The sequence below is a fragment of the Corvus kubaryi genome, unplaced genomic scaffold, assembly GCF_017639235.1.
Source record: "Corvus kubaryi isolate FWS band 111438036 unplaced genomic scaffold, C.kubaryi_AGA036_p1.0 37308, whole genome shotgun sequence".
NCBI lineage: Eukaryota > Metazoa > Chordata > Aves > Passeriformes > Corvidae > Corvus > Corvus kubaryi.
In genome coordinates this window covers 4366862-4383049 of record NW_024581096.1, presented here as the reverse complement: position 1 = coordinate 4383049, position 16188 = coordinate 4366862, and the positions used below count along the sequence as shown (strand labels likewise).

At 41.8% G+C, this 16188-nt stretch overlaps 1 protein-coding gene across 2 annotated transcripts in view; it reads right to left on the bottom strand.

The window, feature by feature from the left end:
* PDE4D (phosphodiesterase 4D) overlaps nt 1-16188 on the bottom strand; it is a 551221-nt gene that overhangs the window by 357704 nt on the left and 177329 nt on the right. Inside the window, exon 1 of one of the 2 annotated variants that reach the window (XM_042028298.1) lies at nt 9158-9555. The exons of the other annotated variant lie outside the window; for it this stretch is intronic. Within the exon in view, the coding sequence (XP_041884232.1) occupies nt 9158-9540 (383 nt within the window). The 5' untranslated portion in view covers nt 9541-9555. Of the gene's footprint in view, nt 1-9157; nt 9556-16188 lie in introns of those variants that run through there. 2 annotated transcript variants of the gene reach the window in all.

Sequence of the window (16188 nt, the reverse complement as noted above, 5' to 3'; positions counted from 1 at the left end):
CCTGGCCCCTCCCGCATTTCGATACCTGTTGTGTCGGGCCCTTTCCCCTACACCGAGAATCCCTTCCCAGCCACAGATCCTGCATCTCCCTCCTGTGTCCCTGCCCCCTCCATCGGTGGCCCTGCTTGTGAAAACCAATCCACCTTAGGTTCCCACGCGGCCGAAACCGAGAGTGGGGGTGATAGCAGCTGGCGAGACTCCGGGACGCTCGAGGACAGCGGCACCTCCACGTGTGCTGCCCTGCCTTCCTTCCCTCTGCTGCACAGAGGGAACCGTAGTTGGTTTGCGGGTGTGCACGCTAGATTCCAAAGCATTGCGAGAGCTGCTGCAAAAACACAGCACCCGTACCTGCTTCGTGAGGGGAGGTCGCAAAGCGTTCGCGCTCGCCTGCTCCGAGCCATGTGCCGGACCAACCGCTCCTGCCAGCCTGCCCCTAAATGTTGGCTCTGCGCCCCAGTAGCCCCAGCAGAAACTGCGAGCGAAGAGAAAAAGGCTCCCCCGCAAAGCCCGCAGGGCTGCCCCGGCGTCACGACCCGGCGGGTTCCTACTGCGGCTTGAGAAGCCCCTAGCCAAAAAAGCGGCATTTGGGGACTCTCTGGAAGGCTTGAGACAGCCTGACGATACTAGAAACAGAGAGGATCTAGTGCCCTCCAAACAACGATTGAAAAAGCAGTGGCAGCTGTGGCAAGTGCTAGAAATGCCTGACCCCACCGCTCTCAGTCTCCCCAGCGGCGCCGCAGCAGAGAGGCAGCGGTCGCCAGTCCCCCCAAAAAGCTCTAAGGCAGCGAGCGGCATGCAGCATGCTCAGCCCAGACAAAAGGCTGCCGACTGTCCTCTTCGGTCTCTTGACTGATGCTGGACCATCCTTCCCCTGCAGTAGCTTGGACGGGCCGCAAGCCCAGCCGCTCTTCTTCCCCGTCGCTGCTGCCACAAAGCTTGGGCCCTCCCGCGACCCGCCGCTGGCTCATGCCTGGCTGCCTCCCTCCACCGAGGCGGGGCCACACCCATGCTGGCCACACTGCTAGCCCAGGACCAAGCACTGCAGCCGCTTGCCATGGCTTGCCATGGCCGCCCACGTGGCGCGGGAGTTGAAGGGACAGTTTGTTGTCGTTTTCAGCCTAGTGGACTTGGCTTCCCCCGCTATGGTAGCGACTGGGGCTGGCTCTGAGGGAGACGTTCGGCCCCAGCTGCCCCTGCTCCCCCTGGCCACTCTTTTACTATCGCACCGCTGCAAAGCTGCATCCTTCCTCCCCTGCCGCTGCTTGGCGAATGCCCTGAGGCTGCCAAGTCGCTGCTGCCGCGGTTCTGCTCCCCCAGCTGCGATACCCCACCTGCATGCTGCCCTTCACCTCAGCCCCTGACCTGCCTGCAAATTCCACCCCCGTGCTGCATGAGAAGCAGAACAAGATGGGGGGTAGCAGGAGCCAGGCTGTAGGACTCAGGCTGTTCCCAGAGAGCTGCGAAAACATCGTAAGGGAAGCAGATGACCTGACCAGCTTGCAGGTGTAGCTAGAGCAAGCAGAAAAGCAGCCAAAGAAACAGAATAGTGAATTCTCAGATTCTGATGCTGAGTGTAAAGATCAAAAGGCTAGAGTGAAGAAGCCAAAGACCACAGATGACACTTGGAAACTGCCAAAGAAAAACAAGCCCTGCACCAGCCCAGCAAACACCGTTCCTGTGGACACAATGCCAACCAGGATGAACAGGAGGTAGTCAAAAGACCAGAGAGCTGCTGCTTGGAAACGGACATGACACAAAACAGCACCAATGGCCACCATAGTAACAGACTCACCGTCCCATCACCAGAACTGCAAACAAGACTTCCAATGGATAAGTCAGGACACCCTTGGTGTCTCCCCAGATCTTACCCCTTCTGTTGCTTTCCTAACAGTTAATATTCCCTACTACCACCCCTCTGCCTTGGCTTTCCCACAACCACACTCCCTAATAACTCCTATTGAGATGTTTTCTGTTAACTTGCACCCCTCTCTTTATTCCCTAGCCACGTATTCCCATACCTTTGTTTAGTTATAGCATTCCCCTTTCCCCAGACCTTTAAGTAAAAGAGGGGGGAAGGGAAAGGCCCCCCCTATTTGAAATTGCAAATATTAACTTCGTTTGAAACCCCGACAGAAGCAACTATCAGAGCCTGTGCCCACATTCACCACAAGCCAACACCTATCACCATGCCACCCTCTGGATGCTCCTGGTACCACCAGCAGTGAGTGCTTGGACTGTGCTGCAGCCCAAAGACAAATGAGCTGCTTCAACCTCACCTCTGCCCGTGAGAGCATCCATCACAGCATACAGAGAGAAAAATCCTCTAAAGGATTTAAGGACTTGTTGAGACATTAGGTTGTGGGTCCTTCTGATCATTTTGTTGTTTTGTGTATGTTTGGTTGTTTGGGATATTTGGGTTTTGGGATCCCTGGGAGAGGCCCTTTTGTTTAATACAGAGATGAGGAATTGTGGTGGCCGGTGAACATACATTACAAGGGACAGAGAGTTTTCAGTAAGACAAGGCCCTAGTACCACAGGAGCCACTTCATGCTCGGGTGACCAGAAAAGCTTCTCCCAGGATGCGTTGTTCTGTTATGTGAATCTATCCCAGTTCGGATTCCCCGGTTGGCTGTCAGCCTTTACCCGCTCGTCACTCCCCTAGAGCTTCCCCATTGGTCCCCGTTCCCTAGTCCTGCCTTTTCTCCGCCCCCAGATAAAACTGTGAGCTTTGGGATCATGTTCGTATTTGCCTCTGCAACCTTTGACAGTGTAGCAGCAATAAATGCTCCTGCCGGAACGCACGCAAATACCCTTCTTGACTCTTTGCTACCAACTGTAATACTGAACCCACCCGTGCTTCTGTGGGGGCACACGGGACCCCACAGAGCCAGGCAGGGACAGTATTAGTGTGCAGTTATTTTTCTTTACTGGGCTAAAAGATACTTTGCAACTTTGGCACAAATACTGTCATGTAACGCTGTAATACAGACCTATTTAAAACAACTGCAAGTAGCCAGGCACTCATGCATGATGGCATCCACATGACTAAGCTAAAGGGTTAGTCTGACATCTTCACAGCAGGACACACTAAGTCATTGGGAAGACACAGGAGACAGGGCAGATACCTCTGAAAAGAATTTGGGGAATGAACAACAGTGGACATGTCCTACCTACTACTAGCTGACAGCTATTGCTCCCCTCCTGTAACCCTTGCTATCTATAACTTAAGGCCTTAAAGCATCAAGGAAGAGATGCAGCTTACAGGATCAAAATAAGTATTAACAGAATTTAAAATGTTACCTATACATTTTCATTCCTATTAGCAAATGTTATTGTCACCTTTAAATATGCAATTTAAACATGCATTATTAAATCTAATTTGTAATTTCTAATTACTAAATCTGGTTTCTTGAGATTACCAGAAGAGCTTTGGATTTGATCCTGAAATGGTGGCAGATCCACTCTATTACCAAAAAGGAACTCTTATTCTAAAAACTAACCTGTACTCTTGTTCATGAAAATAAACTCAAAACTCATCTTTTCTAGATCTGCCAAATACTTCATACTGACTATGGCAAAGGAACACTGACATTCTTCTCACTGGCAAGGACCAAACTACTTGCAAATCATCCTATCAACTGACACACAGTGGTGTTTGTCCAACACCCTTTATCATTAAACTCTCACCTTCCAGTAGCAAAAAATTCATTCTTGGAACTTGTCCATTGAGGCAAACTATTTAGCAGTCAAATGGTATTGGCTTGCTTTCCTATATGCTCCCAGCTTCCTCTCACATTCATAACTTCAACATCAATCTCACAGGTTTTCCAGCTAGCTCCAAAGTTTTCTCTAATGGAAGACTACAATGTAGTTAAAATTATTTAACTCTATCTAAGATGACTTTTAAAGAAACCTACTAAGTTTCTCTTAGTGTGTTACACAGAATTTCCATCTCAATTACTCTTCAACTGTGCACCTTGTGTCTCCACATGTTCACATCATCAGCTGAGCACCAAGCTGACACCATGAGCTTGTGTATTCAATGGACATCTTCACTAATACTCAAACAATATTGCTATATTAAAGCCTATTTAAAAACATGAGTACATTAAAGAGTTACATTAATAATTTTAAGGTAGAACTTCATATGGCTACATCTTTAAGAAAAAGTGTTTAAATCCTGATTATTCTCTCTCTGATTATGAAGAGATTGTCCTGTTAAATTACCAGGTGTATACTCATTAAATTAAGAAGTCTGAGCCATTTCTTCTCAGCAACATTCATATTAAAATGTATTTGAATATGTGAATTTTAAAAGCTCGTATTTTTACAAGTTCCGGCAGCATGCAAATTAATGCTACTCATATAGTTCAGGTCACACAACTCTTAACAATCAGAAAATGCAAGCCTTTCACAACATGAAAATAATACCCTTAATAGTCACTTATTTAAAACATTTACAACATAAGTTTCTTATTTAATTTATCTCAATTATAAAGAACAGTAATCCAACAATGTTTACTAAGTTGTAAAGTTTATTTGTGTCTTTGAGGAAAGACTAGCATATGCAAATTATCTTAACATCTTGGGTGCCAGTACTGTGTAGCAGTAAACAAAGCAATAATACACTGCCAGACAAGTAAACAACAAAATTCTAAATTAGAAACTGATACTAAATTCTGAGAATGTTATTTATGGGCCCGTAAGTTGGAAAACACTCTTCTTCCTTTTCCTTGGTTTGTGTGGAAGTAGCTAGGACATAATACATTAAGAGGAGCTTTCCAAACCACACAGGAGGAAGGAATGGGGCTTAGGATGGAAAGAGGTGTGCATTTTATTGGAGAACCAAACAGATTTGCAAAGACTCCATTATTTTTCCAAGGGCTCTATATGTAGCTACAAAACCCAAGAGTTTATCTGTCTAAATTATTACAGTGGGATACAATATCCCAGACTTCAGAAAGTCAAGAAAGTAATGCATAAACCTCCTTTCTTCTCCTAATAGAGAATAAAGCCTCTGGGCAACTGAAATATTACACTGCATTCGATTTTGAGTATTATTTTGGTTTATTAACTATTATTGAGTGGTATAAGGACAAGATTGACACTTCAAGAAAAATAATTGTACTTTAGAGCAATCTTCATACGTAAGCAATACATTAATGGATGCTACTTGGTTAGACCCAGTACCATTCATGAAATGAAAAGAGAGCAAGTAGATTTTTTTGACAGCAACTGATTTTAATGGTAGCTTATCAAAGTATTTTTTTAAACAGACAGCAAGGGGGAACAAACACAAGGATTACTGGATTGTAAAACCTAGTGTTGCCTCACCACTGTGCAGATGTTTATGTTTAAACACAGATGAAAAGCTGTTTTTGTGAAAAAGCCTAGACCAAAACAACACTTGAGATAAAATTTACAGAAGACCTATTGTAAAACAGTAATTGTCTAGGAAACCTGACAAAAAGAAAGCAAGGGTCTAAAAAACTAAGATATATTTTAAGGATACAACATCCTGGGAAATTCCACGACTAGTGGAATTAGGACTGACTAATGTTCTGGTGTTTGTTCTCTAATTTTTCCAGCCTGAAATTTCAGTAGTGAGAAGTAGAACATAGAAAGATGATATGGCAAGATGATTTAATTGACATATGACTAATGGCCTTTAAAAATGCTAAGGTGGGGGTTTTTTTAAACAACTAACCCGTGTATATAGACCATGCAATAATGCTAGTTATGTGCAAAGAGGTACCTGAAATTTTTGAAGATAACCAGAACAACTCCATTTGTTACATGGAATGTTTGGTATTACTGACTGGAAAATTATTTGAGTTCCACTACTACTATTTATTATTACACAGCACCTTTTATTCTATGATCTAAAAAATCACTTTAGCATGAACCTGTAATTACCCTGTTTCCATTTTTCTTTTACCTACAAGAAAATGTTGTCAGAGAGGGATTAAATAACGTGCACAAGACCACAAAGTAAACAACTGGCAAAAACCCTCCAATCACAGATAATCTCAGCTACCTTCTTGATTATCCTGGTTTTTGTATAGCTCTTGTGTATATGAATTCAAAGCACTTACCTTCTCATTTACAAATGCAGGAATAATCTTGACTTTTAAGAAAAATATATTAGTCAATGATCCTGATATATCCTTCTGTGTCATTAAATACTACTGTATTCCTTGTAGGCACTACAGTGCTGTTCTAAAAAAGTTGTGTACGAAGTTAGTGATGATCACGAAGAGACAGAGAAAGCATTGGAATGATTATAAGCAGTATGTAATATCACAGACTACAAGCACATAGTGCTTTTCAACTAATTCAGTTTAGAATCTTTCCTAGTTAATTTTGCTTTTTAAATGTTAATTCTCTTCAGTTTGAATAATAAAGATGTACTTGTCAGTTCTAACTCAAATTTTAACATATGTAATTCTTTCTTCTCATTTATTTTGAAAAATGTAACTGTTGCCTATTTTTAAGTTCTCTACCAAACCTAAAAGAGAAAATACTTTGAAGTTGTACGCTTGGCTTATTAAGTGTCCTTTATGGTTTTCATTGAGGTTTTCAGAATTGTGACACACTTACAGTGAAACAAAATAAATTCTGGAAAAACAATTACATAGATTTGATTCTTTCACATTTGAGACATCAGTGTTTACTAGCCCTATTTCCTGATGTATTTTTCATACTTTATACACAATTTTCCCCAGTTCTATACAGTTTTATACACAATATTCAGAGTAATTTGAGGTCTTCTGAAATACAAGCTTGTCACCTTACACCATAATAAATCCATAGGAATCCATTCAGAAATGTTCTTTTGAAAACAGTTTAAATAAGGGAAAAATATAAGAAAGTCTAAATATGAAAAGGGAACTGTAACACTTCTAAAAGGATAGGAGTCTTTCACAAAAATATTGGGGTTTTTTACAAGTTGCTGCATCTACAAGAAAACCAAGAAATTATTTTTCTTTGCTTTTTATGCAAAAAAGGAAAAAAAAAGTAGCAATTGACTGAAATCTTGAAATGGAAGTCCTGGAAGACCATCCTTTTTCTGATATTTCTTGAATATATTTGTAAATTTGCTACAGCTCACTTTGTGTTTCCATACTATAGTTGTTTGTTTCATTCAAGATGTTTTACTGTGAGACTTTATTCTAAGAAAGTCATGGGTTGGTGTATTATATTGAGCTTCTTTACTCTGCTTTCCTTTACTACTGCTAAAAGGCAAGCCCATCTGAAGTATTTTTACTAATCCCATGAAATTAAAACAAAATCCACTGACCTCAGTTAATTTTAAAGCAGCATGCCTTGTCAAAACATTTTTGTGCTAGTAAATAGAAGGAAGGTTTAAAAAACAAAAATACTTTTCATATTGAATTTTTAATTCCTATTTAAATAGGAATCATATGAATTGTAATTTAAAATGGTCCTGAAATCCTAATTAAAAAAATATTATGTGTACCTTCCCTTTCCACCTTGACTTGGCATCCCCTCAATAACTAATCACTTAAGGAATAATGCTGAATATACTCAAACCAACCATTATGATTTATAAAAATGAAACTTCTTAGCCATTAGAAAACAGAAATTCAGCACAGTCTTAAAGATCAAAAATCCTAGGCTCCTAGATGGTTTTTAATATAAAAGAAACAGGAATGTATTGAAAAAAGCTTTAAATTGAACATTTGTTAATTTTTGAAGCTTATTATTTTTTCTTTCAGATCATACATGGTGAAAAATTTAACATAATTAACTTCAGACAAGCATGAGTTCACAGAAGTGATACAAAGATGTAGCAACAGAACGGCTGTGTGAAATCAAAGATATTAAAAGACATATTTTAAAGACTACTGATTTGAAAATACAGTTCTAATTTACAATTGCTGAATCTCTTTTTATTTCTTAATTATATATGAAGTGGGAATGAAGTTAATGTTAGGTAGAAATAGAGCTAACACTGCCAGACAATATTCAAGTATGTCTTTTTCAGATTTATGGACAAGGCTCCATAATAAAGAATGCAGTGTGCACCACAAAAACACACAAAGCAATCTTCGTTCAGAAAGGATTCTATTATTTATTCATCAAGCATATCACTCTATGAAAATCTGATTATCCAGGAAATCAAAAATCTACAGAGTAACTCAGTATTTAGTATCGTCCCTCTGCCCACCATTCTCTCCATAAATCCTTTATTCACAATGTCTGCTTAAAATTCAAGTGCAAGCGTGTGTCTTTCTACTAAAAGGAAGTGGTTCCAGCTACTAAAAATGAAGTCCGAATAATAAATTGATTCTTCAAGTACAACCTCTTTATGATTTTGACAGAGAATTTGATTTTAAAACAGATGCCTGTTACAGCCATCAAGGGTAAAACAGGCATTGGTGAGCTACACATTGAAAAATAAATCCACAGCTCATTTAACGGGGAACAATAGACTAGTAGATGACGGACTCCTCCCTCTGGCTAAGAAACCACTAGCCTATTTTCTCAACTAAGCCCATTCAAACTAACAAGACCCTAACCCTGGATTCGCCAGACTGTCTCCCACCCCCCAGAGCTCTCATTATTTTAACTTTGTGAGCACATCACACGAATTGCGTCCTTCCCGCTCGGCAGCAGCGCTGAAGGTTCCCGGGGAGCGCGGACAGCTCCGGCGAGGAGGGGCAGCCGGGGAGGCAGCGGAGCCGAGCCGGCCGCAGGGGGAAGCGCGGCCCCGCTGCCCGCCCCGCTCGCGGCTCCGTGCTGGCAGAGACGCCGTCCCGCTCCCACCCACGTGTTTCGCGGCCGCTTTTCCACTCACAGACAGGCGTGTATGGGACGACGCGGCGCCGCCCGTGCCCCAGTCACGCCCGCTCCAGGCGAGCCCTGCCCGCGGTTCCTTGCAGCGTCCCAGCCCGGGGTCCCCCCCCGGCACGGCAGCGCAGCCTGACCCCACCTCCCCTTCGGAGCCTCCGCTACCGAGGGCACCCCTTCCTTCTCCTCGCCGCCGGGGGAAGGGAGGCCGGTGGGACGCGGGTCCCGCGGTACCCACCCCTCAGTGGCCGCCGCTGAATCCCCTCCCAGCGGCCGGGAGTGGCGCCCCTCCGCCGAACCCCCCACACGCGCGGCCGGAGCGCTGGGCCAAGCCCTCACCTACCGTCTGAGTCCCTGAAAGGAGGAGGGCCAGGACATCCGCGATTTTTTCAAGCCGGGCCGGTGGCCGGTCTCCACGGCGTAGGAGGCGCGGTCCATGGCTTGGCAGTAGAGGTACCGCTCCGTGTCGGAGTAGCCGCGGTGCCTGACGCGAGCCCCGGCCAGGCAGCGGCCCCGCGAGACGGGAGACGGCGACGGCTGCCCGGGGTGCTGCTGGTGCTGGAGGAACTGGTGCTGCCGCAGCTGTGGTGGGTAGTGCTGATCTTGCCGCCACAGATGCTTGGGGGCTTTGAGACCCCTGCTACCGTCGCTGCCGCCGTCGCTGCCGCCGTCGCTGCCGCTGCCGCCGGGCATCGCGGACAAGCCGCTGCTGCTCTCTGCCTCCATGCTGCCGGGGGTCGGGCCGCGCCGGGCGGGCGGGCAGGGGCGGCGGCTGCCGCCTTCCTGCGGGCAGCGGCGAGGAAACTGTGCTGAAAAGTTGGACAGCTCCTGCCGCGCCACCCCTCGCCCGAGTGTGGGAGCGGCTGGGGCAGCCGCGCTGCCGGGTCTTGACTGCTCCGCGGGAGGGGAGGCGGGGAGAGGGGGAGGAGGAGGAGAAGGAGAGGAGGGGCTGGCTTCCCGCTCGGAAATATTTAAAGCCAGGCCGGAGCCCGTGCTGGGGAGAGCAGACCCGGCAGCGGGGTTTCGTCAGGCGGCAGACCGCGCTCGGGTGTGCGGGAGGTGCGAGAGGGTGCGACGAGGATGCCGGCAGGGCGAGGGAATGGGAATGGGACCGGGAGCGAGTGCGGAGGGGCTCAGTGCCGCTGATGCTGTAGCCCTCCTCTCCTGAGGCGCGCCTCTCCCTTCCTGAGGCCGTGGCTGCTGGCCGGACAGGACTCCCTCCGGAGGGACTCTCTCTGCCGGGAGACGGCAGGTAGCAAAGTTGTTCACGCCCCTGTTCACCAACAACTTTGAGGTGGGTTAAAAATGGGTTCTCACTCCTTAAACTCCCCCTCCCGCCACCCGTTATTCCCTATATCGTGCTTCCAGTCCACAGCAGGTTCAGAAATCGTGTTTCCCAACTTGAAACATTCCCCTGGTCTTGTCTTCACCGATGAGTAAGCTCCCTTCCCGCAAGGAGTAAGACTGGCTGCAAATCAAGGCGAGGAAGGTTTAATTATAGCGATGCTGAGTCTACTGCTACAGAGAAGCTTTTATGTGACATACCGCTAGCTTCAGGACTTCGTAGCTGCCGCGGGAAAAAATACCTAAAGTTAAAATTTACAGAACAGGAACTTCATACTAAAGAGATCTTTTAAATTAGTTTTACATTTCAAATTCTTTTGTGCTCATGTACCACTAATAATTCACACTGGAAGGGAATTGCATTTATTAAATTTCTTTTCTTTTTCTTTTTTTTTTAAGCATTGATATTTTTCCTGTGTAGTAATATTCTAAAATCTAGCAGTTCTTGTTCAGGGCGAAATTATAATCTCCACGCTCCTGATAAAATATGAAAAGGACACATGCAAGTGTTCATTTGAAAACTATTAATATGTATTTGTTTGGTCCTTCTCTTCTGTTTGCGAGAGTATTAGTACTAAGCAAGAAAGCTGGAAAAATATCTCTCCTAGAGTACCTTTACAAAAACATACATTTTCTTCTAATCAGTGTTCATCTACTCATTACACTGTTCTGATTAGCTTCATGCACTACTTCTACTTCTTCAATCATTAAATTGGTCTTGCCAATCCTTTTCCCTTTCCATCACATATCTGCAATCATTTCAAACCTCACAAATTTCTCTCTGAGCTTAATTTCTTATTGATGCAAAAGTACACTTATGCCAACTCTTTAATGTGTTGATGTATTTTTTTTCTATTCCCCATCTTAAAAGTCAGCCTTCCTTTCTAAACATACAGTGCTCCTAAAATTAAGAGTCACCCTCCAACCACATACATACAAGATTTTGTTGAGCAAAACTCACAGTCTGTTTTTGTTTGAGCCAACAGTACATTCCTAGATAATCCTCATAATCATGTACCATCCCTTCAGGTCTTTTTTCCTGCCCTAAAAACTGTTAGTTTCAGCAAAAATGCCCCAGAAAATAAGAAGTTGAAATAAATATTTTAAGTACCGGAAAAGAAACAAAGTAGTACTTCCAGTGAAGGAAACTTGAGCTCACATTTATCAAGTTCTGATTATCCTGTTATTTATCCAGACATCTAAGACTATTTCCAAGCCAGACACCTTAGATGCTACAATTTTCCTAGCTGTGTCAGGCTGTGGCAGTTTTGACAGCATGTACAGGACACAAAAATGGGAGGATGAAAAGAGAAAGACTCAAGTCAGACAACAGGAGAGAAGTATACCCAAAATGTAACAATGGGGATAATTGCAACATGAAATACAGGCATATAGGATGCAATTCTATGAAAAACTCAGAGAAGAGAAATAACTTCTTATCCTTGTTAATGTCCAGTGGCGTATTGCAAGGGGACTGTATTTCACAATTCCTAGTTCCCTCTACCTTAAAATTAGGCAAAACTTCTGTGACCAATTGCGCTATAATTTCACAGAATCACAGAACTGCCTTTTGGAAGGGCCTTCATAAAATTGTCCAATCTAACCTCAAGCTCACAACGGGGTTATCATCAATACTAGATTATATCAGCCACAGCTTTCTCTGAATCTCAAAATCCTTCAACAGAAATTCACCAGCCTCTGTGGATGACCTGCTACGGTGCTTTACCACATCCTTAATGACAACAATTTTCCTGATGTTCAATCTGAAACTCCCAATCAGGGGCCCTTGCCCCTTGTTAAACAGCATGCCACCACTGACAAAAGCTTAAATTTGTTGTCCTTTGCAACTAATCCTCCCATAGCTGCAGGCTGCCTTCAGATTGCCTTTTACCCCCTCCATACCAGACTCAGCAAGCTCTGTCCCCTTAAGCACTCATCACTGATCATGTGCTCGAGGCCCTTGGCCATCCTGGTAGCCTCTTCTGAGTTCCCAGCATTCCCATTCATCCACTACCTGCAGTCACTTTGGTACATAGTTTGCTTTATTTATGATGAAAAGTGCACTGTTCAGCTGTTACCCACCCTACAGTCCACTAAAGCTCCCGGATCCTTTCCAGCAGAGCCATAATCCAGTCAGTCACTTGCCAGCCTGTGCTTCAGGTTATCCTGTTTGGGTGCTAAACTCTGCAGTTCAACATGGACTCTTGTATCAGCCCCTTCTGGCGATGTACTCTTCACCACCTGCCAGCCAGATTCTGAAAGACCATTCTCTACATTTCAGTCCTACTTAACAGTCTGTTCATCCAGTTGAGACTTCCTCAGTTTCAAAATGAAAATGTTTTGGGGGATAATTTCAAAATCCTTAGTAAACTGAAGGTGTGTTACACCCACTGCTTTCTGTCCCAAACAGTCTTTTCATAATGGAACGCAATCAGATCAACCACACATTATTTGCCCTTGGTAAATCTAAGTGTTGAGTAGTCCAAACTATCTTCCTGCTTTTACAGGTCTTGAAATAGATTTAGAAGTGTGCTTGGAGCTTCCCAGCAACTCATGTGAGATCAGTAAGTCTACAGTACTTTGATTAGTCTTCTTGCCCTTCTTAAGGATGGGTGTAACAGTAACCTTTTCCCAGCTGAAAGGGGCTTCCCTTAACCACCATCACTTTCCACAGATAAAAAACAGCCTCATGGATACCCTTTGGTTTGATATTGCCATTGCATTTTGGCAATGAACTTATATTTGAACTCATAAGGCACTTTTGGTATTCCCCATTCAATCTCATATTTTCAGAGTTTGCCTAATGTTTTAGACACCAAGTTCAATTTGACAGGTAATCAAAGCATATTAGCATTTAAAATAAAAAAAGATTATCTCTGAGAAACACAGAAAATACAGAAGTACAACCTCCTGCACAATAAAATGCCAATACTTGCACAAGTAGAAATTAAAATACTGCATTAGAATTAAATCTAGAATTAAATAAATTAGATCATGAAATCTACAAGAATTCTTTTCTGACTGTTTTTGGTTTGGTTTGGTTTTTGTTGTTGTTTGATTGGGAGTTTTTTTCTTTTTCTATTTGTGGTAGATCATGTGTGTGTGGTTTTTTTCTTGTGCAGAAACCTTACTGCACCTTGATGCCAATGAGACTTCATAAAAGTAGTCTCCTTTTTTAATAACAGCGTTGGTGTATTCCATTTGAATACCTATTTTACAGTATTAAAAATAATGTGGTTTTGCATTTACAAAGTGTTTTTCAAAAACTTCATCAAGAAGACGCATAGAATGCTACAATATTTCACACAAATAGAATCTGAACCATAGGGCACAAGACATGGTACAGTAAAAAGCCCATGTATAAAGTATATGTAAAAAAGTATAAAGATGTTCAGATACACTTAAATATCTGGCTTTAATTTCAATCACCTACCAATCTTTGTATTTAAATTCTAAAAATTGCATGTATATGACCAGTTTTTTATTACACCAGTGTGCTAAGACTATGCAAGAACATTTATACAAAATATTTCTACTTCCCTGCAAAATACAATATAAGTGGAAGCTAGCAGCTTTTTCTAAAAATCAAGCACACAAATAAAGAATAGTATATAATATCTTTCTGTCAATATTTCCTATATGAAGTCAAGACAATTTTTTTCTTACTTGCCTAGCTTATTGCATGCAGAATCTTCAAAAGTACTAAGTCTGCTGAAGACTCAATAGCAATAGAACAGTCTATATTTGAGAGTTGTAACTGAAAATTATTTAGAAGAATACATTTCTTTCCATTTTCCTAGACCATGCCTGAGCCTCCTCGCAGGAGACTAGAAACTCTTTAGTAAGTTGAGGCTCAAATGTGAGAACTACTGATCCAGCCACACCCACCTTAAGAGCCTTGTATATCACAGCTTTCTGTGTACAGATACCAAAATGCACGGATTCATAAAATTAGATGTAACATTTTACCTGATAAGAGAATGCCATTTTAAGTTAGCTAAGACTCTTAACCTTTCAAATATTTTTTTAAGCATGCCATTGCTTTCAAGAAATACTTAGAATAATAGAAAGAACTGCTCTCAAAAATAACAATTCCATTTGCTTTTGTAGCTTTGTTTATAAAGGTTTTGATAATATTTTCAAGGCTCTCTTCAGCTGATGGTGCTAGTGTTCACAGTACTAGATAAACTGCTGTATTTCTTACTCCTTCAGGACAGCACTGCAATTCTTAACAGACACTTGTGACAGTACTGCACTGAAGATAAGTAGTTCTGACATACAGAAAAAAATGGGGAACCCCTTATTTTTTACCTTTATTTCCTGGAGTAATAATGACATGCAGTCCTCACAAACTACTGTCTTTTATTTTTGGCCAGAATATAAGGGAAATATATTACGTAAGTGCAATAGAAAAAAACCTCAAAATTGAGATAAAAACATAACATTGAAGGAGATAATATATTAAGGACATAACAACTGCATGAGAAAGGAAAATATGCAGCTTTTTAATTAAGAAACTAACAATATCCACCCTCTTCATGTCAGAGAAGATGCTTTTTTAATAGTTTACAGACCTTTTAAACAGTGGTAAAGTGAGAGAAAATAACTGGTATCATCTTTACAACAAAAGTAATAATGGTAACACCTGAGCATAGATGACAATAAATTTTGTTCAGTAGAATTCACCACTGACTTCAGCATTGGTATTAGTGCTGTTATAATTCAGTGCAATGGCACTTAAGAAACTGTACCATATTTTACGTCTAAAGATTCACTAAGGTCTTTTAAGTCCAATAAGATTGAATTTCAGATACAGTGAAGAGTCACTAGCTGTTCATATAAATTTTTGTATCTCATCTGACTCATAAGACAGAAACACATTCCTGCTGCTAGCAACGTAAAAGGAATTCAGCAGATCATCATTCTATAACTCAACTGAAAGCATGAATTATTAAAAAGGAAAAAATCAGTGCTTTAAACAGTAGAGGACCGAATAAATATAGAATATTTTTTTTAGTTGTGGAACTTCAAATCCTAGAAACAGAAAATATTACAGTAATATACCCATATAGGTATCAGAAAATCTAGCTGTAGTATGTTTTTTACATTACATGAACTTCTTTGCCATTGCAAACAAGGGGCAGTTAGAGTAAGAGCACTGTATCTGTTTCAATATGTATTCTGAAATCCTATTGCAGAAAGAAATTAAGAACCAATCGTCTTTTTTGTTGAATGCCTTTTGTAAATAATGGAACAACTCCATAATCTAATTCTACTGAAATTACTATTAACATGAAAAATAGGGGATTAATCTAGAACTGTATAAATATGCAGATTTGATGCTTATCACCTGTTAGGAAGGCTGTTTTTCCAGTTTGTAAAAGATACTCCTGCAGCTACCTCCATGGGGATTCATTTTTGATATAGTTTTAAATGAGGAATAGCACTTTCCAGTTTTGAAAAAAAAACCAACATTGCAATCTGATTAGCTATCTTATCTAGTGTCTTCTATACATAAGTGTAATTAAAGGGCTTAATTTTTTACCCTACAGATGTTATTTTTGAGTGCTTTTTAACTTTTTTTGTGTTCAGTCACGATTCAAAGATCTACTTATAATCAGTGATATAAATATCAAATTAATTTCCAGTATAAAGTAAAACAGAAATCATATCCATTTAAGTAATTGCTACACTGGCTTTCAAAATCTGAATGTAAACCCAAAGCTAACCATTTCATGTGAGCACACAATTTCTATTTCTTATGGAGTTTGTCCATGCCAGAAGGATGTTTCTTTATTGTAATTTCAATTGTAAAAGCATAGGTTTTCTGTATAGATTGTATTCTTGCTTTGTATATTAAAGCACTGAGTTCAGGCCTGTGCAATATATTCATCACAACCCAGTTGCAGAGAAATATCCTGACATACGAAGCCAACCCTCTCCTTTTACCCAGGTAGTTTAAAATATGTCAAGTATGTAAGAACCGAGTGTTTGACAGTGCAGCTACATGGATAGACAAAGCTAAAGCCT